The following is a 25,120-nucleotide window of genomic DNA, read 5'->3' on the forward strand; positions in this document are numbered from 1 at the left end:
TTTTTCCCTCCATCTTGCATTCCATCATTCTTCAGCAGCTTGGAAAAAAAGCCCTGCAGGCCTCAGCTTAGCTGGGAGTATGGTGTGCAAGTCCTCACTGAACATGTACAATGCCCCAATGCTGGTTTGTGTTGCTAAAAGCCTTCTGGAAAGACAGGCTGACATCGTGGCAGTGTGTCCTTGCCCACTTCATGGTTACATCAACAGCTAGTCCCATTTGTTTGACTGCTGAAATTATCTCAAATCCATTCACTTTTCTCTTTGTCCACCACCATCGCCAAGCCCCGTCACCTTTCACCTGGGCCACTACAATTCCACCCACCTGGTTTCCCCACTTCAACCTTCTCCTCCATAATACACTTTCCACAGTGTAGTCAGTAATCTTTTGAAACACAAACTAGACTACTTCAGTCCTTGCTGAAAACTCTTCAGTAGCTCCCCAGCGCACCTAGAAAAAATGTGAACTTTTTAATATCCAGCCAGCCCCTCCAACCTGACATACTCCGTCATTTGCTACACTCCAGCCATATGACCTTCCATGGCTGGGATGCATCCAGCTCTCCTTCACCCTCTCCTGGGCTTTCCCATGCACCTCTCCAGGCCTGAGTCCCTTCACCTTTATAGTTTCCGCTTAAACACCATCTCACAGAGCCTTTCCCCAAGTGCTGCACTGACCAAAAGTCCCTGTCAGCCTCTTCCTTCACAGTGCTAATAATCTAAACTCACCACCAGTCTTATGGTTTTTCTCCCATGTGAACATAAGTCCCATGAGGGTGTGTGTCATTTACCACTGTGCTCCCAGCTTCATAAAGTGCCTCACCCACAGAAGATGTTTGATAACTATTTATTGAATAAATTCATTAATAATTAATGCATTCAGTAATAATGAGTGAACACCTATCATAGTAAAGGCAGGGTGCACAAAAAATTGATGTTTCTTCCTTCTCCAAGAGAAAAATTCTGTAGAGAAATGCAGTTGACTCTCTGTATCTGCAGGTTCCACATCCAAGGATTCTCCAAACCCAAGTAAAAACATTTGGAAAGAAAAAATTGGGTCTGAACTGAATGTGTACATTCAGTCATTATTCCCTAAACAAAAGAGCATAACAACTATATACACAGCATTCCCCTTGTATTAGGAATTATAGGCAATCTAGAGGTGATGTAGAGGATTGCTGTAGGTAATATGCAAATACTATTTTATTTCCTGGCTACCAAGATTTGAGACCTAACAATGTGACAGGATGGGCTGACAAAGTCCCTGAGCAAATCTGTCCTGTTGGGGAGCTTCTTGGCTCTCAGGTGCTGCAAGATGGCTGAGGGGAAGATGCAGATGAGTAGGAAAAGTCAGGAAGGTACTGAAGAAGGCTCCAGCAAGGTGGGGCTGATGACACCTGTACAGGTACAGAAAGGCCTCCTAGGGGTTTCCTAAGAACACGGTCATAAACCTGCGGAATCCCCGGCCCTCTCTCACATTCAAAACTCAGCCACAGGGACAAAGTTCTCCTAAGAAGGACCCAAGAAAACGAGGGTCTCAGAAACTTGGCTGAGATGTGTCAGTAGTAGATATAATAGTTAATAATAGTAGATAAACGTCCTTTACAAGCGTTTTTTCTACTATGTCAAAAATGCCCAAAGGATCATTTTCTCTGAATTGGCCATACTGCACATTTCAAACCAGCATTCTAAAACTGCAAAAACAATCCTTTTTTTAAAAAGGAATGAAAACCTGTTGTAAACAGGGGCCAGTATCCTTCCGTAGGTAAAATCCAGTAGAATACTAGATAGCCACAGTCCAGGCCTGGCCCAGGCTCAACACCCGCTGGGGAGGTGCGCAGCCTCGGCCGGCCAGTCTAGTCCCGGGCCTCAGCCACCCACCCTCCCTGCCCGATCGGGACGCGAGCCTCAAGAGAGACAATGGACAAGGACACAGCTACTCGGTTCACTCGCAAGATCCGTCGCCGTGTCNCGAGGGAGCCCGTGGGAAAGTTCAGCCCTGGGACCCAGCACCTGCAGGGGCCGCGCCCGCGCTGCGCAGCGTGTTGAGACGCGCTGTTCCAGCGCCTCCAGCTGACGAGCGGGGCGTTAATTAGTGTGGGGAAAGTATGTTTTAAAACTCCTTTCATTTTGTTTTGCAGAACAAATGAATAGACCTAAGGAGAAATGTTTCATTCAATTTTTAAAAAAGAAAGAAAAGCCTCTCCTCCGCCAAGTCCTGTTTCGTACGGTGTCACCTTTTCGGTATTTCTGTCACTCATCCTGGGGCCTACTCCCTGAGCAGGCGTCGTGGCTGTGTGTCCGGAGCCCTCCGTCCACCCAGTGCGACCTGCCCGTCGCTCGCACCCGGGGATCCCGCTAGCCTTGGCTCCAGGCCAGGATCACAGCCAGTTGACTTGTCTCCAGTTGCGACCCCGCTCCATCCGGAACGCTCTCTTTCTCTGTAAGGGGAGAGCCTTCCTCTGAACGCCAAGAATTCACACCCGCGCATAGAGTCACGTGTGCTGTGTGCAGCTCAGGTTTTTTTCTCCCTGCTTTTTCTGCATCTCCTATTCATCTTAGGGTCTTTTTCCAATAAGCCAGAAAATTCTTTATGCTAGATCGGAGGTTTTGTTTATTTTTATGTTTCGGTTTGTTTTTTGAGGGAGGCAGAGAATTATTTCACCCAATATTTTATTCTAATGTAAGTGTGGTCAATTAACATAGTAAGTACATAAAGAATCATCCTCTCTATGATGCACCTCTAGAATTTGGGGATAGATTAGGAGTGTTACTTTAAGGTAACAAATCAACATTTAGCATTATTCATTTTGGAAATTCTTTTTTTTTCTTTCTTTTTTTCTTTTAGTTGTAGATGGGCACATATCTTTATTTTATTTGAAAGCAAATGAAAGAGAATAAAAAAGAAAGGGAGGGCTGGGGTTGTGGCTCAGTGGTAGAGGTCTTGCTTTGCACAGGTGAGGAGGCACTGGGTTCGATCCTCAGCACCACATATAAATAAATAGTTGTCCATCTACAAATATGGAAAGAAAGGGAGACAGAACTCATCGGAGCAACAAAAAACAGCGGAGGGGCACATTTTCAACAGGGAAAATGGCAACAGGCAACAACAAGGGTCTGAGTTTTACAGGATTTAGCAGGGCCAGGTCCTAGGAGGAGTTGGTCTGTTACTTTTGGTGGGTTTACTGTGTGGGGAGGGGATTTTGGTAGATAAGGGAGATTGTGACAGGTCAGGTTGCAGAGCTCCCTTTTTCTGAGGGTTTTGTAAGTCTCCATTTCCTCCATTATTTATTTATTTTTCATATGGTGCTGAGGATCAAACCCAGTGCTTCACACATGCTAGGCAAGCACTCTACCACTGAGCTACGACCCCAGCCCCCATTTTGGAAATTCTTATAACACCATCTAAAAGACAAATTGTGAATGTGTGTTGAAGATATTAAGAACCTCACTAGGATCTCATCAAGGATCAGTGCAATATATTAAAGATTATAAAATGCTGGTAAGCTGGTAGCTTATCACATTATAAAATAATAATGTCCAATACAGAATATGGATTGGAGAGGAAGAAGATGTTAGTATTTAATGAGCTGTACTGAGGGAAGAGTGTTGTAATTTTAGCAGCTGGTCTTAGTGTTTTAGAAAGTTCCTCTAATCAGGGGTACTCAAATGTGAGTGGTTCATGTCTGCCCTGGGTGCTTGTTAAAACAGACTGCAGGGCACAGACCTGAGTATTTCTAGGTCTGAGGCTAGAGGGGGTGAGAGTGATGAGGATTTGATTTCTAGGAGATGGGTCAGGGGTCACAGTTTGTTGAGGAAGAGTGCCCTTTTTATCAGCTCCCAAAGCTACCTATCATTCCCATGCTGATTTTATAAATTTATTTATTTATTTATTTTAAAGAGAGAGAGAGAATTTTTTTTTTAATATTTATTTTTTAGTTTTCGGCGGACACATCATCTTTGTTTGTATGTGGTGCTGAGGATCGAACCCGGGCCGCATGCTTGCCAGGCGAGCGTGCTACCGCTTGAGCCACATCCCCAGCCCAGAGAGAGAATTTTTTAATATTTATTTTTCAGTTCTTGGCGGACACAACATCTTTGTTTGTATGTGGTGCTGAGGATCGAACTGGGGCGGCACGCATGCCAGGCGAGCACGCTACCGCTTGAGCCACATCCCCAGCCCTATAAATTTATTTTTAAAAAAAACACTTCGTACCATAATATAGTTTCCCAAGCAGAACTCCCAGATATCAGCCCAGGTGTAGCCTTGATATAAATTAAATTACCTTTATTCTTAATTATTAATCTGTCTCTTATGGGGATGAATTTTTTTTTTTTTTTTTTTTAAAAACAAGGAATGATAACAGGATGGTGACAAAGGACTTTGTAGCCTCCGCGGGGCCCTGACTCCTTGGGCATTTCTTTTTGATCTTTTGTGGCACTGGGGATTGAACTCAGAGCCCCACAAGGTAGCTTTTTTTTTTTAAGAGAGAGAAAGAATTTTAATATTTATTTTTTAGTTTCCAGCAGACACAACATCTTTGTTTGTATGTGGTGCTGAGGATTGAACCCGGGCCACATGCATGCCAGGCGAGCGCGCTACCGCTTGAGCCACATCCCCAGCCCCTTTTTTTCTTTTTAATCCATTTGCCAAGCCTGGGTACCTCTTGGGTGAACTGACAGCACTTGGCTTCCTCAAGTGGAGGCCAAGACCCAGAACCCTAGCACAGATGACTAACAGCAAGGTGCAGTCATCAGGGGTTGAGGGCCACCTAAGATCAACATGGGGTCAGGATGCTCAATGCTATTGTCCTACGAAGAGGTAGGGGCAGCTCAAGAAAGAATTCCCAAGGCCCTCCTCAACATACAGACCAGGTGTGTCACTGTGGTCACACAAAGAATGATAAGATGTTAGGAGGGAAAGCATTAGCAAAGGGAGACTGGAAGCATAAGCAAGTCCCCCTTCCTCCATCACACAACACTGCCGGCTTGTTCTGTGATGCCGACCATGCTTATTCATTCAACAAACATTTGGTGAACACCTCATGTGGGATCCATTAAGACATGGTCCCTACCTTCCAAAGAGTGACATCTGTTGATTCTACCTTAGTAACCTTGTCTCCTCCCTTCCCACTGCAGCTGCCTCCAATCCCTCACTGGTTCTTGCATAGTCTCCCTCAAAAACCTTCTAATATATTTCACTCCCCACTCCACTCCCCCCAAATAGCATGACATAACTCTTAAGTGTTTCCAAATCACAGCTGAATCAGGTCAGTCTTTTGCTCAGCATTCCTCAGCTCCCCTTTATCAATAAAATCCAAACCCCTCAGCGGGACCCCAGCCCACTACTCCACTTCTCACACCCTGCCCTCCAGCCAACAGGAGGAACTGCTGTTTATACATCCATGTATACTTGCATCCTACTTTGGTCAAGTCTCCTCCATTTAGTATGCCCTTCTTCCTACTTTTAAAAGGCCATTTCAAAGGTCACCTCTCAAGGGCAGGGCCAGGAGGAATTGAGGGAAGTTGCATAATGGGTCCCTAAATACAGTTGCATAGGAGAAATAAGTTCTGTGTTCTACCGCACAGTGGGGTGACTGCTGTTCACAATATATTACCTGTTTTATAAAGAACTAGAACCAAAGAAACAATGGTGGAAGAGACAGAAATGCTAATTACCCTGTTTGATCATTACACATTACCTACACATATTCTCCCCCAATGTCTCTAATTGTCCAGAATTCCTATAGCCTTTTTGCCTCATGTGACATATTCTCAACCTTGTATTAGCCTCCCTTAACAGTATTAAGCTCAAAAGCAAGACCTGATTTATTCTTTTCTTCCCCTTTTAAAATACTGCAGATGGTACTCAGGAGTGCACAAATGCCAAGGCTGAATGAATGTCTGGCTGAGGAAAGGGCAGTGTAAAGGGGCAGCACAGGAAAAAAACACACCTGATTTTAACACAGCATGAACTCAACTAGGGCTCTGATGTTTTGTTCACGAACGTGACCTAAGTATTTAAAACTGCCTAGATAACAGGTGCCATACATATATACACACACACTCTCTCTCTCTAATTTAAGAAATGGATAAGGAAGCATCCCCAGAAGGGGCTAATGTACAAACAGTAAAGACCAAATGGTGTTTAGTTCACAAAGGGCATCAAGAAGGGAGAAAGCAGGGCTTACTCAACAAGATGGGAAGCCCAATGTGGCAGTAGCATACTGAGGGGAAGGGGAAGAACCACAGGGTGGGAAGGCTGTGGAAGCTGTGGGTTCTATACTAAAACACCTGCTCTCTATCAGTAGCTGGTGAATGCCACTCCAGGGTTCTGAGGAAAGTCCATGTCCAGCTGTGCTTCAGAACAATAACTGGTAGCAGGAACATGTGAGGAGCAACCTGTTTGGTCACCAAGTAGCTCAGGTGAGGACCATTAGGACCTTAATTGTGGGAACAGGAAGGAGGATTAGTTAGGGATGCATGGCACATGTCACTATGTTTCCAGGTCAGTGCTCCCTAAGCTTCAGATAATCCATTTCCTGTTTTCTTTCTCAGTTCCTCCCTAAGCAGGCTTTCATTGCAGGATAGTTGAAGCAGGCAAGAGGTTAATTTGTTGTCACTTAGGACAGTGCCTAGTGCAGTGTCACCTGGAGATCTTACTCAGGTCTGCATTTCCACCAAGCTCCTAGGGGAGCCAGTACTGCTGGTGTGGAGACCACAGTTCTGGTAACAGGGCCTTAGAATCCAGTAAACATTGCATGGCACTGCACCTGGTCAAGTGTGTGGGCTCTGAAGCAAGATGGTCTGGACAGCCATCCCCACTGTCACATTACCTCACTCCTCAGGTCTCCTCCCACATCTCCTAAGTAAAACAGGGTGAAATCATCCCACTCCGGGCTGTATGAGAACTAGTTTTTATAAAATGAATTTACAAGAGTACCCCACACACAAGTGCATAATAAATGTTACAGGGGCCCTAACCCAACTGTTTGACACAATTATGTCCCTGCCTCAAGGGAGACCTGACTTTGCTTCTACTTTGCTTTTTCCCATTTCCAGGTAGGAGCCTGGCCAATTAAACCACTCAATAACTGGAAGGTAAGGACAATCAATGATGGGACAGAGTGGTTATCTATAATGTAAAGTTTTCTAACAGCTGCCTCATACTCCCTTGGCACCCACCAAACTTCACCTACCCATCTACCACCTCCCCAAAACCAACACCCAGATGGTCTCGAGCTCTCCACCACTTCATATGGGGTCCCTGGCTATTCTCATCCATACCCTCTTCTTGTTTGTCTAGATTTAAGTAAAAATGCAGGTTAACTGTGCCTTCAGTGCTGTCATTGCTCTAGGTGAGGCACCTCTGCACCCTTATGAAGCTAGAATTAGACAGGCAGTCAGCATAGACAGGTAAATTGAGTCAGGGAGGATCAAGAAGGCCAATTTTGAGTGAATCCTGTAAGTTGGAGACTGTCCCCTTAGGGATTGAAATGTTAATTCCTTCAGAGCCCTTCCTCCACCCTTACCAAGAACCTCTCACTGCTCCAACAGGTTGCCAAGGTAACCTGTCCCAGGAATTGCCTCTCCCTATAGGGAGCTTTAAGGCTGTTTATGGGTCCTTAGCTGCACCATTCAGCCCTTCCCCCCTTCAGCCCACCTGTTTTCCACCTTTTGGCCATCCCCCTGAGCATTCTTGGGCCTAGTCACATACCAAGGAGAAAGGGGAAGAAGGCAGGAGAACAAAGGAAGCCTAGGACAAACAAAAAGGGCAGAACACCTAGCTTCTTGGGATACCAGGAAACCAGCTATGGCCCCCTTCTCGGGTAGGGGGGGAGGGGAGTCTCTTACCCCTTTTTAAATAAACCCTGCTTTATATGCTTGCCTCTTGCGTGCTTCTCTAATGTTCAAACTTCAACATTTGAGGGAAACAGCGGTATCACTTGGCCCCAGGAAAGTGTTTCAACAAACGGACAAAAATATCAGATGTGTTTGTTTTTTTTTTTTATTCTAGGCAATTGTAAATCATCCAAGGGGACATTCACATATGACCCAGGAGCCCACTGCCATCCCTGTAAACAACAGTGGGGCAGGTCGTCTGTCAACACTCCTGAGACAAGCATCTGTGTGCTTTCTGCCAATCTCTGGGACAGAAGTGTAATTTGAACAACCTCAAGTAATGACTGGTGTAATAGGTACAAACTAAATAACCACTGGCACAAGCTTGAACACTTCAAGAAACAGACTAGTCTTCCACTGGGAGGCTGCACAAACACAGCAGGGTTGGGGCTCAGAGGGAGAGGGGTATGGTAAAACACCAGCACTCCCAGGACCAGAACCCTACTGGCCACTCCTTCACAAGAATCCAGCAGGGGGCTTCAGAGGCTAATTTTCCTCTTGGTCCTTCTGAGACAACTAGCCCCATTTAAGAGGGTCAAGCACACCCACAAGAGGGAGCCCAGCACTGTGTCCCCTTTGTTCTTTGCCTTAAGTGTGGCCAGGCTAAAACAGCCCCATAAACTATCCCCTCTTAGAGGGTAGGCTGAGTCCCCACGTTGGGAACAACTTCTACAACTCCTGAAATTAAAACAAAAACAAAACCAACTGTTGGGCTGTATATAATTTTTAAACTAGAATCTAACTAGAATCTTTAAATCAACTAGAATCTAACTCCAAAAAAGGATCTTCAGAGCAGGATAAGCAGTTCATTTAAATTATTTCTTCTCTGTTATTAACAAAGAGACTACAAAAAAAAAAAAAGAGGAAGTGGAGAGTCACTCTTCCCAAAACTCCTCCTGTACCTGCCTGCCTGTAGCCCATGGGAAGACGTGCAATGCTGGGACTGGCCCTGGAACTGACCACCAATCCCTGTGGGGTCACCATGCCAACCCCAGCCCCCAAGTATCAGATGGATGGGAAAACCAGACTAGACTGGGCCAAAGAGACAGCACTCTCAGTGGCAGGGTCAAGATGATAAGAGAGGCTGGGCCCTAGATTCCTCTTCTTCCACAGGATTTTCAGGGCAGCCTTTGGGTTCGGTCTGGCACTTGGTCAAGGGAAGGCAAATCAGAAGCAATGGCCCTCAGGAAGAAATTAGTCCCTGATAGCGCACAGTGTCTTTTCCGGGGGGACCAATGCCACCCCCCTCCGCCCCCGGACGGTGAGGGGTTGGCACCCTTAAAGAAGGCCATTGGGCCTTCCGGGGTCCAGGGTCAGTCCACCCCGCTCCCGCTGGTGGATCTTCTGGTGCTGTAGGAGGTGCTGCTTCTGGACAAAGCTCTTCTCACACTCAGGGCAGCTGTAGGGCCGCTCACCCGTGTGGATGCGCTGGTGCCGCACTAGGTCAGATGGGTGGCTGAAGCTCTTACCACAGTACCCACAGATGAGGGAACTCCGGCTTTTCCTCCAAGGGATGTGGCCAGGCAGGGCAACCAGGCTGTTGGGTGAGAACCTCTCCTGGACACGTGGGCTAGCACTAGGCCCCTCCTGAAGATGGCAGCGCTGGTGGGTGATGAGGTTCACCTTACAGCTGAAGCTCCTCTGGCACACTTCACACTGATGCAGCTTTGCCTTCTTGGCCTGTGGCTTCAGCCGTGGCCTGGGCCTAAGGCTCTCCTCTGGCTCTGTGGTGGGGAAAGACTCCCACCCTGAGTGGCTCTGCAGATGTGTGGCCAGTTGTTGCTTGTAGCGGAAACTGATCTCACACTCAGAACATTCATAGGAATTGGCAGTGTCCTTTTTTAGCTTCAGGTTCTGCCCACATTCCTGACCCAGCTGGACCTGCCTGTGGGATTTCTGCTTTGTGGAGCAGCCCAGAATTCTGCCACTGGTAGGGTCTGTACTCCCCTCAATGGGATCCTTAAGATTAGAGTCCCCAGGGCCTGTCTCCAGAAGAACAGACCCACCCTGGCCATCCCAGAGCTCAAAATGCTCTGAGCGGAGAAGAGCCTGCTCTTCAGTAGCACCTGAGAACGTGCCAGGGGGGCCTGCAGAGCCCTCTTGCTTGTACAGCACCTCCTGCTTGACCACAGCCCCGTCCACTGCAAAGAAAGAGGAACAACAAAAAGATCACATTCTAGCACCTTTGGTCTCTTCAGAGCCAAACAAGTATCTGAGAATTTCAGAAGGGCTCAAATCAAAGTCCCATGGGAACAAATGAATTAGGACAATCTGGAAAAAGATGTAACTAAGTTCCAAGAATTATTAAAAACTAAATCTATATTTCTGTATAGACAGGTAACTGGAAATCTGAATACATTATTCTAAAAAAAAAAAACAATGTTATAAAAGGTAGCTCTCCAAACTTGTTTGCAAACTATTTAATCCCTGTGAAAAATGACAATACACTTCAACAAATATATTAATTTAGGAGAGTGTTGGAATAATAAATTTGAATAATTAAAGAAAAATACACTAGAGCTACAGCTTAAAAGTTGTGTCCAGCTCTCTCTTTCCTGCATATTCTGCCCAAACACCGTGCCCAAACATCCTACATTTCCTTGCCTCCTGATGCTCTGGCCCGCCTCTCTCCATCATGTTCTGATGATCTATTACATCCTCTATTCTGTAGAGCATTAAGAAATGTGGTATGTAGTCTTAAGGATCCACAGACTGGTAGGAGTAGACAGACATATGACTGGCAAAATGGTAGTCATAAAGGTATCTAGAACTAGCATATGCCAGATGAGGTTAATGATAGTCATCGTTTGGCAGTTCAACAGTGGGAGAGCTCCCCATGAGCTGCAGAGACCTGCTTCAAGGGAGAGGGGGACAGGAGAAAATATTCTAGAGCCACTCACCAGGGTGGGCAGCATCAGGGCCTTCCTCCTCCAAGTCACCCAGCATTTCTGTACCCAAGTCTGCTTCTCCCTCTGGCTGGCCAAGGACCTCTAGGTTGGAAATGGCACAGTATGAGCCCAGAAGAGAGTAAAAGCTCACACAATGGTTAGTTGCTGATGAACACAGTTACTACTGGCAAGGAGCAAATATTAAAACTTCAAAAGATTCAAAGACTACTATTATTGTCACTCTCCCAAGTGCTCTGGGAAAATTAGACAATTCTGGCCATTGCTAAGCATTGATTCAGCTAGCTGCTGCCATTACTGCTCCTCTATAAGGGCCGCCGGTCTCAGGCACCAGGCTGCAAAGCCCCTGCAGTACACCTAGCAGACTACCACCACCCCACACGCATGGCTGAGGACTTGCCAAAGCCCCTTTCAGGGCATCTAATTTCATCCTTTTTTTTTTTTTTTAAAGAAAGAGTGGGAGAGAGAGAGAGAGAGAGAATTTTTTTAATATCTATTTTTTAATTCTCGGCAGACACAACATCTTTGTCTGTATGTGGTGCTGAGGATCGAACCCGGGCCGCACGCATGCCAGGCGAGCGCGCTACCGCTTGAGCCACATCCCCAGCCCCTAATTTCATCCTTGCTGAGGGACTGCCAGGTGACAGACAAGGAGACAGCTCTGAAGAAAGCACATGACCCAGCTAAGGTCACATGGTCACTTCTCAGGCCCATTGCTACTTCCCTCTTCACTCACTCTGGTCCAGCCACACTGGTCATCCATTTCTCCGTGGGCCTACATTTTAAAGAGTTTGTTTACCAAACAAAATGTATTAGTTATGTAATAGGGAGTATGTGAGTTAAAATTTATACACATTAAGCAGCACTTCTAATCTACATGAAATACACATTTAGACCACAATGACTGGCTAGCACTCCAGCCAAACTCCAAGAAAAAGGGTTTGGTCAATTTGTGCTGCATCCCTCATCCCAGGTAATGTAAGACTTCTAAACAAGTAGTCTTAACTATTAAAAGCAACATGAGAAACCCCAGCAATACTACCATGCATCAGTAAATCTTCTCAAGAAGTGGCTGTGTAACTGCAGAGAAGAAATACTAGAAGGCATAACTCTGAGACGTTTCCTAAGGTTTTGTAGGTGGGAGGACCTGGAGACTCCCACTTTTCCTGACACAGGCCAACAGGGGATCCCAAGTCAACCTGAGACACAGGTGTAGTCAGAGGCACAAGCCACTGGCCACGGTGTATAAGAGAATTCCAGGGGGAAACTGGAATCCTAGTACTGCTACTCACTCAGAGAGACCAGTGTTTCATAGTTGCTCTCCATGACATTCCTGTAGAGCTCCTTCTGCCAGTCCTCCAGGTTCTCCCACTCCTGCTCAGAGAAACAGACGCCATCATTCTCAAGTGACCTGGACACCTAAAACCAAAAACGACACACAATGAGCACCTCGGAGTCATGAAGGCCAAGCCAGCAATTCAAAATAATGACCAATAGAAGCTGAGCTCCCCTTCTTGCCTAACTTAGTGCTCTGTGGTTCTACCTTAGGGGCCTCCCCCTTGCTGCCAGGGGGCAGCCGCAAGACCCAGGAGCTCCTATTGCGCAGCAGGTTCTCCACGTTCTCCAGCCGCCGCTGCAGTAGCCCGTACTCCTGCAGCAGGGTCCCCAGCACGGCCCACTTGCCCTCCAGCTGGTTGCCGAACTCCACGGCCATCTTCTCATAGTCTGCCAACTTCTTTTCTGCTGTCCCAGTGCGTCCCTCCAGGCTCTGTAGCCGGGCAGCCTGGGACTCCATCTTCTTCTCCACAGACTGGATAGCAGCCACCACTGTCCAGAGTGAGATCTCTGTGGTCTGAAAATATGAGCTTTTTTCTGTTGCTTGTGAAGGAGGTGTCGAAGTTGTTAAAGGGGCAGAGCGCCGCTTTCGTCTATGCTGAAGGATCAATCAAAAAAGATACAGGGTCAGTCAGACAATGCTATTCCGAATATCAAGTAAAGAAAGCAATGTCAAAGTACAAAAGAACTCAGAGCTACCTAATTTCTTTCTTCTTCTTTTTCTTTCCCTCTTACTTTATCTTGTTACTGAAGATCGAACCCCGGGTACTTTACCAATAAGCTACATTCCCAGTCCTTTTCGAGACACTGTCTCACTAAGTTGCTGAAGATGCCTCAAATTTGTTATCCTTCTACCTCAGCCTCCGAAGCTGCTGGGATTAAAGGCCCATTTTTAAAGTATGCACTTTTTAATTCTGATATTGAAAATGTGTATATTGTAATAACTTTGGAGAATACTGTAGAAAAGTTATGTAAACTGTCTGAACTTATGTAGATTATACATATGAGCTTTTTAATTTCTTTTTCAGTGAAATCAAAATCATATTGCACATATTTTGCTGCCTGCATTTCACACTTAGCATATTTTATGAGACTTTCCTGTACTGGAGTTCATTTTTTAAACAGTTTCTTTCTACTTTATGTTTTGAACTATATAATAAATGATGTCATTTATATCCACTTTGCCTCCACATTCCTACCTGACATCAATAGTTGATCAAGTCACTGCTGCTGCAAACCTTTCAATGGCTCCCCATGATAAGAGAAAATTCCTTAGCAGGACCTGCAAGACTTAACTCATTCCTTATGTATCCTAATAGTTGATACAGTGAATAACACAAATAAATCCTTAAAAAAAACATTTGCTGAAATGACTTGACTAAGCCTGCTGACATTTTCCTTATAATTCTCATTTTTATGGTCTTATAATTCTCATTTTTTGGCTGAAGCTCAAAATTTCTAAAACCAACACTAGGGAAATCTTTCTGAAGCTGCTTTCTCACACACTGTCCTACTCCATTTTCATTTCAGTCCTAAACCCTCAAAGCTTGCTCCTCTTTCATGTGGCACTTTATTTAAGGCTGCTTATCCAACCCATTCTGGGGGAAATGAGACCAAGAGGAAATCTCTGAAAGAAATGCTGGGGGAAGGGGTCACAGTCTGGCCTCAAACTGTGGACAAAATGAAACTGACTGGCATAGAACTGAACATTTAAGTTTGATCAAGACCTATTTTAGCTATTCATCATAGAACACACAGACAAAAGCTTACATATTCCCCTAAAAAGACTTAATTCAATATAAATTATAAATTCATGTGAAACCAAACATTAAGTTGGAAAAATTAACCTCATCACATTTGTTTTGCTTTTGTAAGTCTCTGTGTCACTGGCTTTTTGGAAGCTCATCTTTCCTCCCTGGGGCCACTGAGTGCTTAGTGCTTGCTAAGCACTTCTTCCAGACAGGGTGGTAGGTCAGGGTCTAAGAAGAAGAATGAACCCTTCCTCTTCCGCATAATAATAAAGAGTTTCTTCTGGGGCTGGGGTGTGGCTCAGGCGGTAGAGCGCTCCCTTGGCGTGCGGCCTGGGTTCGATCCTCAGCACCACATACAAGTGGACATGTTGTGTCTGCCGAAAACTAGAAAATGAGTATTGAAGTTCTCTCTCTCAGAGTTTCTTCTTTTCTTCCGTTTTGAATTATCTAGCATAACTGAAAAATTTAAATGTCCATCACCTGACCCATGGATAAACAAACTATGGTCCACCCATTCATGTTATGGGTTGAACTGTCTGGTCAAAAAAAAGCTGGAGAGCTGGGGTTGGAGCTCTATGGTGGAATGCTTGCTTCCCATGTGGGAGGTACTGAGTTCATTCCTCAACACCACATAAAATAAAAGTATTGTGTCCATCTACAACTAAAAATAATTTTAAAAAAATTAAAAAGATGCTGTAACGTGAACATCAGAATTTGACCTTGTTTGATAAAAGGGTCTTTCTGGAGGTAATCAAGTTATGATTATATAATTATGGTGGGACCTATCCAAAGGACCAGTGTCCTTATAAATCAGGGGAAATCTGGACAGAGACACAGAGATGGACAATGATATGAAGATACACACAGGAAGATGACCTGGAAGAGATGTCTGGGGTCACCAGAAACTAGGAGAGGGGTATAGACCTCATAAGGAGTCAGTCCTACGACACTTTGGTTTCAGAAGTGTAATCCAGTCTGTGATTCATGACTTTGTTATCACAGCCCTAGGAAATTAACATGCCACACAGTAGACTAGTCCTCAGCAATTGAAAAGAACAAACTACTGACCTAATATTACTACATGCAAAGTCCAAGAAGCAAGACACAAAAGGCTCTATACTGTATTCCATTTAGATGCCATTTAGGAAAAGGCAAAACTATTGGGACAGAAAGATCAGTGGTTGTCAGGGGCCAGGAGTGGGAGGAGATTGATTATAAGTAATATGAGGGAAATTTCTGGGATGATAGAAATATTTTATATTTTAGTAATCTGATGTCTAAACATTTATCAAAACCCATTGAAGTATATGCACAGAGTGAATTTTACTGTATCTCAATAAACAGGATTTAAAATGTCTATGTAGAAGAAAATGTTAGCTGTCATAAAAGTAAACAAAAACAAAATCTAAAAACAGAGAAAATATTGTGAAGAGAATATGAAATAGAGAGATCAAAGCATCTAAAAATAAAACTGCAGACTATAAAGCATTTATGAAAGCAGAAATGTAGGCAATCAATTAAATGACAACAGCTTTAGCAGTTAATGTGAATACAATCAAATGCAACCATTTTTCACCCATCAGATGACAAACATGGAAAAAGAATATAACATTTAGAGCTGATCATGATACGGTCAACTGATACTTCCAAGACCCTCCTGGAAGTCATGGAAAATACTACAAACCACCTTGTGAAGGAGACCTCAGGAAAATCTTTAAAAATCCTTGCCAGGACCACGTGTAATCTCAGCGGCTGGAGAGGCTGAGGCAGGAAGATTGCGAGTTCAAAGCCAGCCTCAGACAACACAGTGAGGCACTAAGCAACTCAATGAGACCATGTCTCTAAAATAAAAATACAAAATAGGGATGAGGATGTGGCTCAGTGGTTGAATGCCACCAAGTTCAATTCCCGGTACCAAAAAAAAAAACTTTACCTGGCAATCCCACTTAGGGAACATAGCTTACAAAAATAAACAGTACTTGATGACATACCCACGAAGATAACTAATTATTAGTTAAGATACTTTGGAACAGTCAAAACCTGGAAATAACTTAGATGTTTGTTAATAAGGGAATGGTAACATAAATTATGGCACAACCCAAGATGGTTTTACATAACCATTAAAGAAATGAGTTAGACGTGTATGTATGGTTTAGAAAACACACATCGAGGGCTGCGCATGGTAGTGCACGCCTGTAATCCTAGCAGCTTGGGAAGCTACAAAGCCAGCTTCAACAAATTAGCAAAAGACCCTGTCTCAAAATAAAAAATAAAAAAGGGCTGGGGATATAGATCAGTGGTTAAGCACCCCTGAGTTCAATCCCTAGTGCCAACAACAACAAAGAAAACATATTGATAAGGTTAAAAGTCCAAATTTTAGGAAAATATAGGTATTATCATCTCATTTTCCTATAGAAAACATTTACGTAAGCTTGTTTCATCACACAGAAAGGTTTGAAAAGATATTCAACATGCAGTTAACAAATGGGGTTGCACCTTCATGAGGTTGAGAGAAATGCATTTTACTCTTTCATTAAAAAAGTTATTGCTCATTTGATTTTTTTTTTTTTTTTTTTGATACCAGGGATTGAAGCCAGGGATGCTTCCCCACTGAGCCACATGCCTACCTTTTTTGTATTTTATTTAGAGACCGGATCTCACCGAGTTGCTTAGTGCCTTGTTTTTGCTAAGGCAAGATCCTCCTCCCACAGCCTCCTGAGCTGCTGAGACTACAGGTGTGCACCACCATGCCTAGCTCATTTGACTTTTTAATAAGCATGTATTCTTTTGTAATTTTTTTCTTAAATTCAATTATGTAAGAGTATTTCTGAAGACAATGAAAATACAAAAGTACATTATGCTGACCATGCTTCTGAAGTTTCTGGCACAGTCCTGCCTTTGAATAACATATTGTCAGATCATGAGTCAAACAACTGACATGTTGTTATGGTCCAAAACATTACCATTAAGTACAAGATAGAGTCCCAACTGTTAAGAAAACCACAGTTAGCTTGAGTTAATGCAAAGCAAATAACATTCTAAAGTGATACTTAAGTTGAACTAGATGGTATCTACAATCTTTCCCAACTAAGAGATACTATTACCTTTTAATATCAAATAGTTGAAAATTGAACACATAAAATGTATAAAATAGTGACAACAGCCAGGTGCAGTGGCACACAACTGAGACTAGGGAGGAGGATCAGAAGTTCCAGGCCAGCCTCTGCAACTTAGTAAGACCCTGACGCATAATAAAATTAAAACAGAGAGCTGGGCATGCTTGTTGACAGACAGGATTAATATTGTTAAAATGGCAATGTTATCAAAAGCAATAAATAGATTCAACACAATCCACATAAAAGTACCAATGATATTCTTCACAGAATAAAACAGTCTTAAAATTAATTTGGAAGAATAAGAGACCCAGAATAGCCAAAGCAATTCTAAGCCACAAGCAAGGCAGAAGGCATAACAATATCTGACTTCAAATTACACCACAGAGCAATAGTAAAAAAAAAACTGGCATAAAACCAGACTCACAGATCAATGGTACAGAGTAGAAAAGACAGAGACGAATCCACATATCTACAGTCACCTTATCCTTGACAAAGGTACCAAAAACATAACTGGAGAAAAGACATCCTGTTTAACAAATGGTGCTGGGAAAGTTGGTTATCCATATGTAAAAGAATGAAACTAGATTCCTATCTTTCACCCTGAACAAAAATCAACTAAAAAATGGATCAAAAATCTTGGAATCAGACCAGAAACTATGCAACTTCTACAAGAAAACATGGGATCAACACTCCAGCATATAGGTATTCTCAATTGAACCCCTAAAGCTCAGGAAATAATGCCAAAATGAATGGGATGGCATCAAATTAAAAAGTTTCTGCACAGCAAAGGAAATAAATAAGAATGTGAAGAGAGAACTTTCAGAATGTGAAAAAATCTTTGCTAGCTACTCTTCTGACAGAGGACTAATATCTAAAGCATACAACAAACTCAAAAAAACTTAACAGCAAATAAACTACTAGCCCATGGGTAAATGACATGGGTAAATGACTTAAACAAACACTTCTCAAAATAAACACAAGTGACCCATGAATATATGAAAAAACTGTTTAACATCATTAGAAATTAGGGAAATGCAAATCAAAACTACACTGATAATTTATTTCATACCAGTCAGAATGGCAGTCATGAAGAATACAAACAAGGGGGGCTGGGGATGTGGCTCAAATGGTAGTGCGCTCACCTTGCATACGTGAGGCACTGGGTTCGATCCTCAGCACCATATAAAAATAAGTGAAATAAAGGCATGCTGTCCATCTACAATTAAAAAATAAATATTAAAAAAAAAAAAGAATACAAACAAGGGCTAGGTGCCATGTCGCATCCCTTTAATCCCAGTGGCTCGGGAAGCTGAGGCAGGAGGATCACAAGTTCAAAGTCAGCATAAGCAAAATTGAGGCACTAAGCAACTCAGTGAGACCCTGTCTCGAAACCCACCCCCGCCCCACACACAAAAGAATACAAACAATAATAAATGCTGGAGAGGATGTGAAGAAAAAGGATTGTAAACTGATACAATCACCACAGAAATCAGTAAGGAGGCTCCTCAAAAGACTAGAAATGGAAATACCATATGACCCAGCTTTTCCATTCCTCAGTATTTATCCTAAAGAATTACTCATCTTACTACAGTGACATATGTGTACCCATGTTTATAACAGCACAATTCACAATAGCCAAACTATGGAATCAACCTAAGTATCTTTTTTTTTAATATTTATTTTTTAGTTGTTGTTGGACATAATATCTCTATTTTTATCTTTATGTGGTGCTGAGGTTTTAACCCAGTGCCTCATGAGTGCTAGTTGAGCACTCTACCACTGAGCTACAACCCCAACCCCACCAGCCTAAGTATCTATCAACAGATGAATGGATAAAGAAAATGTGATATATATGTATATATACAAAATTGAGTTTATTCAGCCATAAAGAAAGATTAAATTGTCATTTGCAGGAAAATGGATAGAATTTGAGACCATTATGTTAAGTGCAATATGCCAAATGCAGGTCAAGGGTCTCTCATATATGGAAGCTAAAGAGTAAAAAGGAAAAGAAAAAAAAGTTGTAGGGGGTGATCAAATGAAAAGCAAGGGGAGATCAGAAGCGGAAAGGAACAAGGGATAAGGAAAAGAAAGATGGGGGCAGATCTCATGAAAATCAAAGAGATCAACAGAGGAAAGAAACCAAAGGGTAGGGAATGGGGGGAAGTGCTGGGGGGGAACACTGGCCAAATTACCTTGTTATATTGTATACATACACTACTAATAAGTAAGAACAAATTCCACTATTATATACAACTATAATGCAACAATTTTAAAAATGTGGAGGAAAAAACAAAACCCAAGGGACTGAGGATGTAGCTCAGTGGTAGAGCACTCCTGGGTTCAAACCCCAGTACCACTTACAAACACACACTCAGAAAGTAGTGACAACAAATACTCATGGTTTCACTACTCAGTTACACACACACACACACTTCCTTTAATGTCTTTTGTGTTATTCTCTAACTACTATCCTTGATTTTTTTTTTTTTACTATTAATTGCCTTTTTCCATGTATTTATATTTGTTTCCAAGACAACATATTCGTGAGTTTTGTATGTTTTAGGACTTTCCATGAATTGAATCATTCTCCCACAACTCCTGGGAATATTCTATTGTTGCATGTGGTTATGATTGATGTTCACTGCTGTATCATATTCATTGTATAATACTGATTATTTTTCTATTCCACTACTAATGTTTCTATCTTTTTGTCATTACAAACACTGCTATGATGAACAGGACTATACATGGGTCCTAAGTCCTAGGAGACACACCTGGGCAAGTGTTTCCTTAGGGTACAGTTCTAGGAAAGGGATTTTTCCATCATAGACTATGTATGCATCCTGAACTTACGCAGATAATGTCAAATGTTACATCTTTATATGTATTGGCCATTCAAAATTTCCCCTTCAGTGAAATATCTGCTTAAGTATTTTATCCATTTATTTTGGGTTGACTTTTCCTGTCTCAAAATTTCTGAATTAATTCTGGAAACTAATCTCCAGCATAGATAAGTTACAAATATTCTTATTTGTGCATAATGGGTTTTTACTTTTGTGGGGGGGTGGGTACTGGGGATTGAATTCAGGGACCCTTTACCACTGAGCTACACCCACAGTTCTTTTTATTTTTGATTACAAGACAGGATTTTACCAAGTTACTGAGGCTGGCCTTGAATCTGCTATCTTCTGCCTCAACCTCCCAAATCGCTGGGAATTCAAGCATGTACCACCATATCCAGCTTACTTTTTATTATCTTAACTTTAATATAGTTATGTTTTATTTGTGTCCTTTTATGGTTTCAACTTTTGTGTCAGAGGTTAAAAATAAACTTAAATTCCATAATATCATTTTCTAAACTTTTTAGTTTTGCCTTTATCTTTTAAATACTTAAATTCAATTAAAATCCATTTATGTGTACAGCACAAATCCTGACTTCCATATGGGTAATTCAGTCTTTTACCATTATAAAAGTAGTAGTAGCCTTCTGTAGCAATATTTACATATACTTAAGCCAACTTTCTTTTCGTTGGTTTTGGCCTGGTACATTGTTTTCACATCCTTTTATATTTAGCATTTCTTTAGACTTATCTTTTAGTTGTATCTCTTATAAATCATACTTGGGGGGCTGGCACTAAGGCTCAGCAGTAGAGCACTCACCTAGTACATGCAAGGCCCTGGGTTCAATCCTCAGCACCACATAAATAAATAAAGGTATTAAAAATGTAAGCATAACATATTATAAAAATAAATAAATAAATAAATAATACTTGGATTTGTTTCCCCTCATCCTAACAATCTCTGCCTTTTTCTTTAATATTTATTTTTTAGTTTTAGGTGGACACAATGTCTTTATTTTTATGTGGTGCTGTGGATGGAACCTAGTGCCTCATGCATGCTACGCGACCACTCTACCACTAAGCCACAATCCCAGCCCACAATCTCTGCCTTTTTTTTTTTTTTTAATATTTTTATTTTTAGTTTTTGGCGGACACAACATCTTTGTTTGTATGTGGTGCTGAGGATTGAACCCGGGCCGCACGCATGCCAGGCGAGCGCACTACCACTTGAGCCACATCCCCAGCCCCCACAATCTCTGCCTTTTAACAAGAACATTTAGTTCATTTATATTTATTGCAACTACAGGGTTTTTTTTTTTTTTTTAACCTTTTAAGGTACTTGTCCCACCTTTCTTTTTCATCTTCTTTCTTGCTTCCTTTTAAATAATTTTTTTCTTATTCTATTAGCCCCCCTTCTAAGTATTCAATTTCTAGTATTTTAGCAATTGGCCTTGAAATTATAGGAAGCATACTTACAAAGATCTTTAAATATTTGAATTGTGATCATCTCTATATCAATGCTGTAATGTGCTGAAATTCCCTTTAATTCTATAAGAAATTATTAGTTTTATTCAGCCAATATTTATTTAGATTTACTTATTTTCACAGATCATCACAGTATCTTCCATTTTCAGAGTTTCCATTTCGGAAAATTTTCCTTTTACCTAAAGTATATTCTTTAGAATGTTCTTTAACGAAAGTGTATTGCTAGCAAATTGTTAAATTTCAATTTATCTGAAAATATTTTACCATTGTTTTTGAAAGATATTTTTGTTGAGTATAAAATTCTCAAAACATGATTATTTTTCTTTCATCCTGACAATATCATTTTACTGTTATCAGACTTCCATCATTGCTGTTGAAAGGTTGTTCCCCCTGAGCCTAGATTTCCTTTTTTTCCTTCATTTTTTTTTTTAAGTTCTAGTACATTTGTTTTATTTATCTATTTTTTTATGTGGTGCCAAGGATGAAATCCAGCAACTTGCATGTGCTAGGCGAGCACCGTACCGCTGAGCCACAACTCCAGCCCCAGAGATTTCTTTTATATCTATCCTGATTGATGATATATCATTATTTCCATGTACTGGCATTTGTCAATCCTACAATATCATCAGACATTAGCAACTCATCATATATGGCCTCCAGTACATGGAGAGAAAGTCCAAGTGACAGCAAGTGTGTGCATGCAAGTGTTTTCCTTCTAGTTCCAGTAAGATGAGTGTTAGATTTTCTTTTTCCATTTTTTAAAAATATTTATTCACGATACCTTTATTTCACTCATTTAGTTTTTTAACGTGGTGCTGAGGATTGAACCCAGGGTCCCGCCAGTGCGAGACGAGCCCTTTACTGCTGAGCCACAACTCCAGCCCCAATTGTTCCATTTTTCTTCTCTCTTATCTTCTTCTGACATTTCCCTTCTCTTTTTTTTTACTTACTCTGCATTGTTTTCTGGATAATTTCTTCACTTCCACCAGTTGATTATCGGTGTGTCTAATATGCAAATAAGTATAGCTTTCCACTGACTTTAAAATTTTAATTATATTTTTTATTCTTAGAACTTCTATTTTAGAACTATAGTTGTAGCTCAGTGGTAGGGTGCTTGCCTAGCACATGTGAGGCACTAGGTTTGATCCTAAGCACTACATAAAAACATAATTATATCCATCTACAACTAAAAATATTTTAAAAAATAAATTCTATTTTACTCTTTTTCAAATTGGGTTGTTTTCTCTCTTGACCCTTATTCATATTTCCCATTCTTTCTTTTATCTTTAAATATATTAAGCACAGTTATTTCATATTCTGTGTCTAATACCACTAATGTGTGAAATCTTTGAGGATTTAATTTGTTGACCATTATTTTTACTGGCTTTTCTTTTCCTTGTTTGTTTGGTAATTTTTTAAAATCATAAACTCGTACTTCTTAGAACTTTATCCATTGGAATTAGCTGAAGTCAGGCTGCAGTTGTAGCTCAGTGGTACAGTGCTTGCCTAGCACGTGTGAAGCACTGGGTTCAATTTTCAGTACCACATAAAAATAAATGAATAAAATAAAGGTATTGTTTCCATCTACAACTAAAAACATTAAAAAAAATTAGTTGAAGTCTAAGTTAAATGTAGATTCCTTCAGAAGAGATTTGTTTGTGGGCTGGGGTTGTGGCTCAGTGGTAGAGTGCTTGACTACCAGGTGCAAGGCCTTGGGTTTGATCCTCAGCACCACATAAAAATAAATTAATAAAATAAAGGTATTGTGCCCAACTACAACTAAAAATTAAATATTTAAAAAAATTGTGTTTGTTTTTGACAAACAGCTGGGAATTCTTTAAATGCTTGGCTTAGGATTTCTTGAACTATTCTATTCTGAGAGTATGAATTCAAGCAACAAGCTCATAAATTCTCAAGGGAAATCTCAGACCCATCTCACAATGTCAAGGTTTAATGCCTTTTTAAATTTTTTGCAATCACCTAGGGGAAAGAGCTTACATTTAATTAATTCAGCCTTAGAATACTGCCCTTTGAATTCTCAGCTTTAGGGGGTTGTAACAGGAGGCGTCTGTATCTTAAGCTCTGAGTTTTGTCTTCTATTTTCTAGGTCCCTTGAGGTCATAAAATACCAAAAATGAATGTTCAGAAAATACCCTCAAAGTTGGCCTCAGAACTCTGCTTACCTCCTTAAAATGTACCCTCTTTCACTTACTTTATGCAAATATTCTTTACTATACATTTCAAATGTATTTATATGTGTTTTTCTCAGCATTTATTAATTGTTTTCATCAAGGCAAGGACTTGGACTAGAGATACTTTATCTGAAGAGATAAAGTCTGAGAACAGAAACATGCTGAAGAACAAATTTTTCCTACAATGACAAATCCCTAAGTTATCTGAAGCGAGATTTGGGATTTTGGTGATCTTTAAGGCTTCCTCGCCACAAAGTCCGTTGGTGCCCTGTAAGCAATCCTGGAAGGAGCAATAGGGAGCAAGCATTCTAGCAGGGTTCTCCTGCCCCACTATGCCGCAGTCTGGCTGGGCACAAATCACGAACCACTGAAGCAGGAACAAACTTTATTTTTAAACTGCAGGAAAACACTTCACACAGCTCCCGGGGGAATCCTCCCAAACGCCACGAGGCTTCTCCAGGAACCCCCAGCCGGAAATATCTCTCTCGGAAATCCCTCCTCCTGCACTTCCCCAACCAATGGGAACTCTCGGGGAATCCCCGGAAATCCCCACGAGAACTCCAAAATAGTGCGGAGAACTCAAAAGTTGCGGCAGAGGCGGATAGTAATGCCTCGCCTGTCAATCAATACTGTTGGCAAAATGCCAGGGGCCATACAGACTCGGCTGTGGCTCTCAGCACCACTAGAGTACTAATCTGGTCTCCTGTCCTAAGTCTTCCAAATCCTCCCTTCTCCACTTCCTGCAAGAATCGAATCTAGTGCACCCAGCTCAAGGTAACGTTTTCACCACAGGATCTTCTTAGCCCTTCATTCTCACTGAAGATCTCACATGATTCTGAAAAGGTTTGTGGACCCCAAACGGCTGCATTAAAACCCAATTCAGTTATACCTGCCCTCCCCATAGGAAAGCCTCCCCGGTATTTTTAAGTTAACCATTACTCTAGAACAGAATGAAGAGTGTCAGCGCTAGAAGGAACCCTAGAAATCATCTAGCAACTAACTCAACACTTGCAACTCAGAGTTCAACGGAGACTCAGAGGGTGGACACAGTTGCCTAAAATCACCTAAACTGGGTGGCTTGAGAGCTCGGGTAGGACTGACCTCGTTTCCCGTCTCCATACCCAGGTACTCCTAACAAGCGCCAGTGTCTTGACATTCCTTGAAAAGGGGTGGCTTCGGGAGGCAGGAGGGGAGGAAAGAACTCTGACACCTTCGCAAACAAAACCCAGCAACTACGGTAAGTGACACCTGTCCCCAAGCACAGGCGACCCCGCCTGGCTCTCACTCGTGCCTGCACCCCAGCACAGAAAGTTGTAGGAGTGTGACAGAGAAACCGGCAGCGCGTCAGTCCAGACGGCGCGGTGGCAGGTAATGAGTGTGGGGTCCCCGGAGCACCGGGCGAGCTCGCCGGTGGCGACGGGACCGTGGGTTCCCAGGCCGGACAAGAAGCAGAAACGTGTGGCCACTGGGACAATCCCAAGAACGTGAAACGAGCCTTGCGGAAGTTTCTGGACGCCGGGACGGACGCGGAGGGAGGGGACGGAGGCGCGGGACGGACGCGGAGGGAGCGGGTGCCTGGGGCCGCGGGCGGGT

At 42.2% G+C, this 25,120-nt stretch overlaps 1 protein-coding gene across 1 annotated transcript; it reads right to left on the reverse strand.

The window, feature by feature from the left end:
- Window positions 1–8,729: 8,729 nt before the first annotated feature.
- LOC107149077 (zinc finger protein 212) lies at window positions 8,730–12,997 on the reverse strand. Its single transcript, XM_015493855.2, has 4 exons — window positions 12,349–12,997; window positions 12,098–12,224; window positions 10,800–10,889; window positions 8,730–10,040 (listed from the first exon to the last, which is right to left on the reverse strand). Exons 1-4 carry the CDS (start codon window positions 12,598–12,600, stop codon window positions 9,178–9,180), a joined length of 1,332 nt encoding a protein of 443 aa, XP_015349341.2. The 5' UTR covers window positions 12,601–12,997; the 3' UTR covers window positions 8,730–9,177.
- Between the last annotated feature and the right edge of the window lie 12,123 nt (window positions 12,998–25,120).

This window comes from Marmota marmota, unplaced genomic scaffold (genome assembly GCF_001458135.2).
Source record: "Marmota marmota marmota unplaced genomic scaffold, marMar, whole genome shotgun sequence".
Taxonomy (NCBI): Eukaryota; Metazoa; Chordata; class Mammalia; order Rodentia; family Sciuridae; genus Marmota; species Marmota marmota.

What these genes read in the sequence shown, in the direction of transcription:
- LOC107149077 (XM_015493855.2), bottom strand. Translation starts at nt 12,600, where the DNA reads ATGGAGTCCCAGGCTGCCCGGCTACAGAGCCTGGAGGGACGCACTGGG. An exon ending in TGAAACACTGGTCTCTCTGA is followed by an intron (nt 10,890 to 12,097) that starts GTGAGTAGCAGT and finishes TTTCCAACCTAG; the next exon opens with AGGTCCTTGGCCAGCCAGAG. An exon ending in CCCTGATGCTGCCCACCCTG is followed by an intron (nt 10,041 to 10,799) that starts GTGAGTGGCTCT and finishes CTTTCTTTGCAG; the next exon opens with TGGACGGGGCTGTGGTCAAG.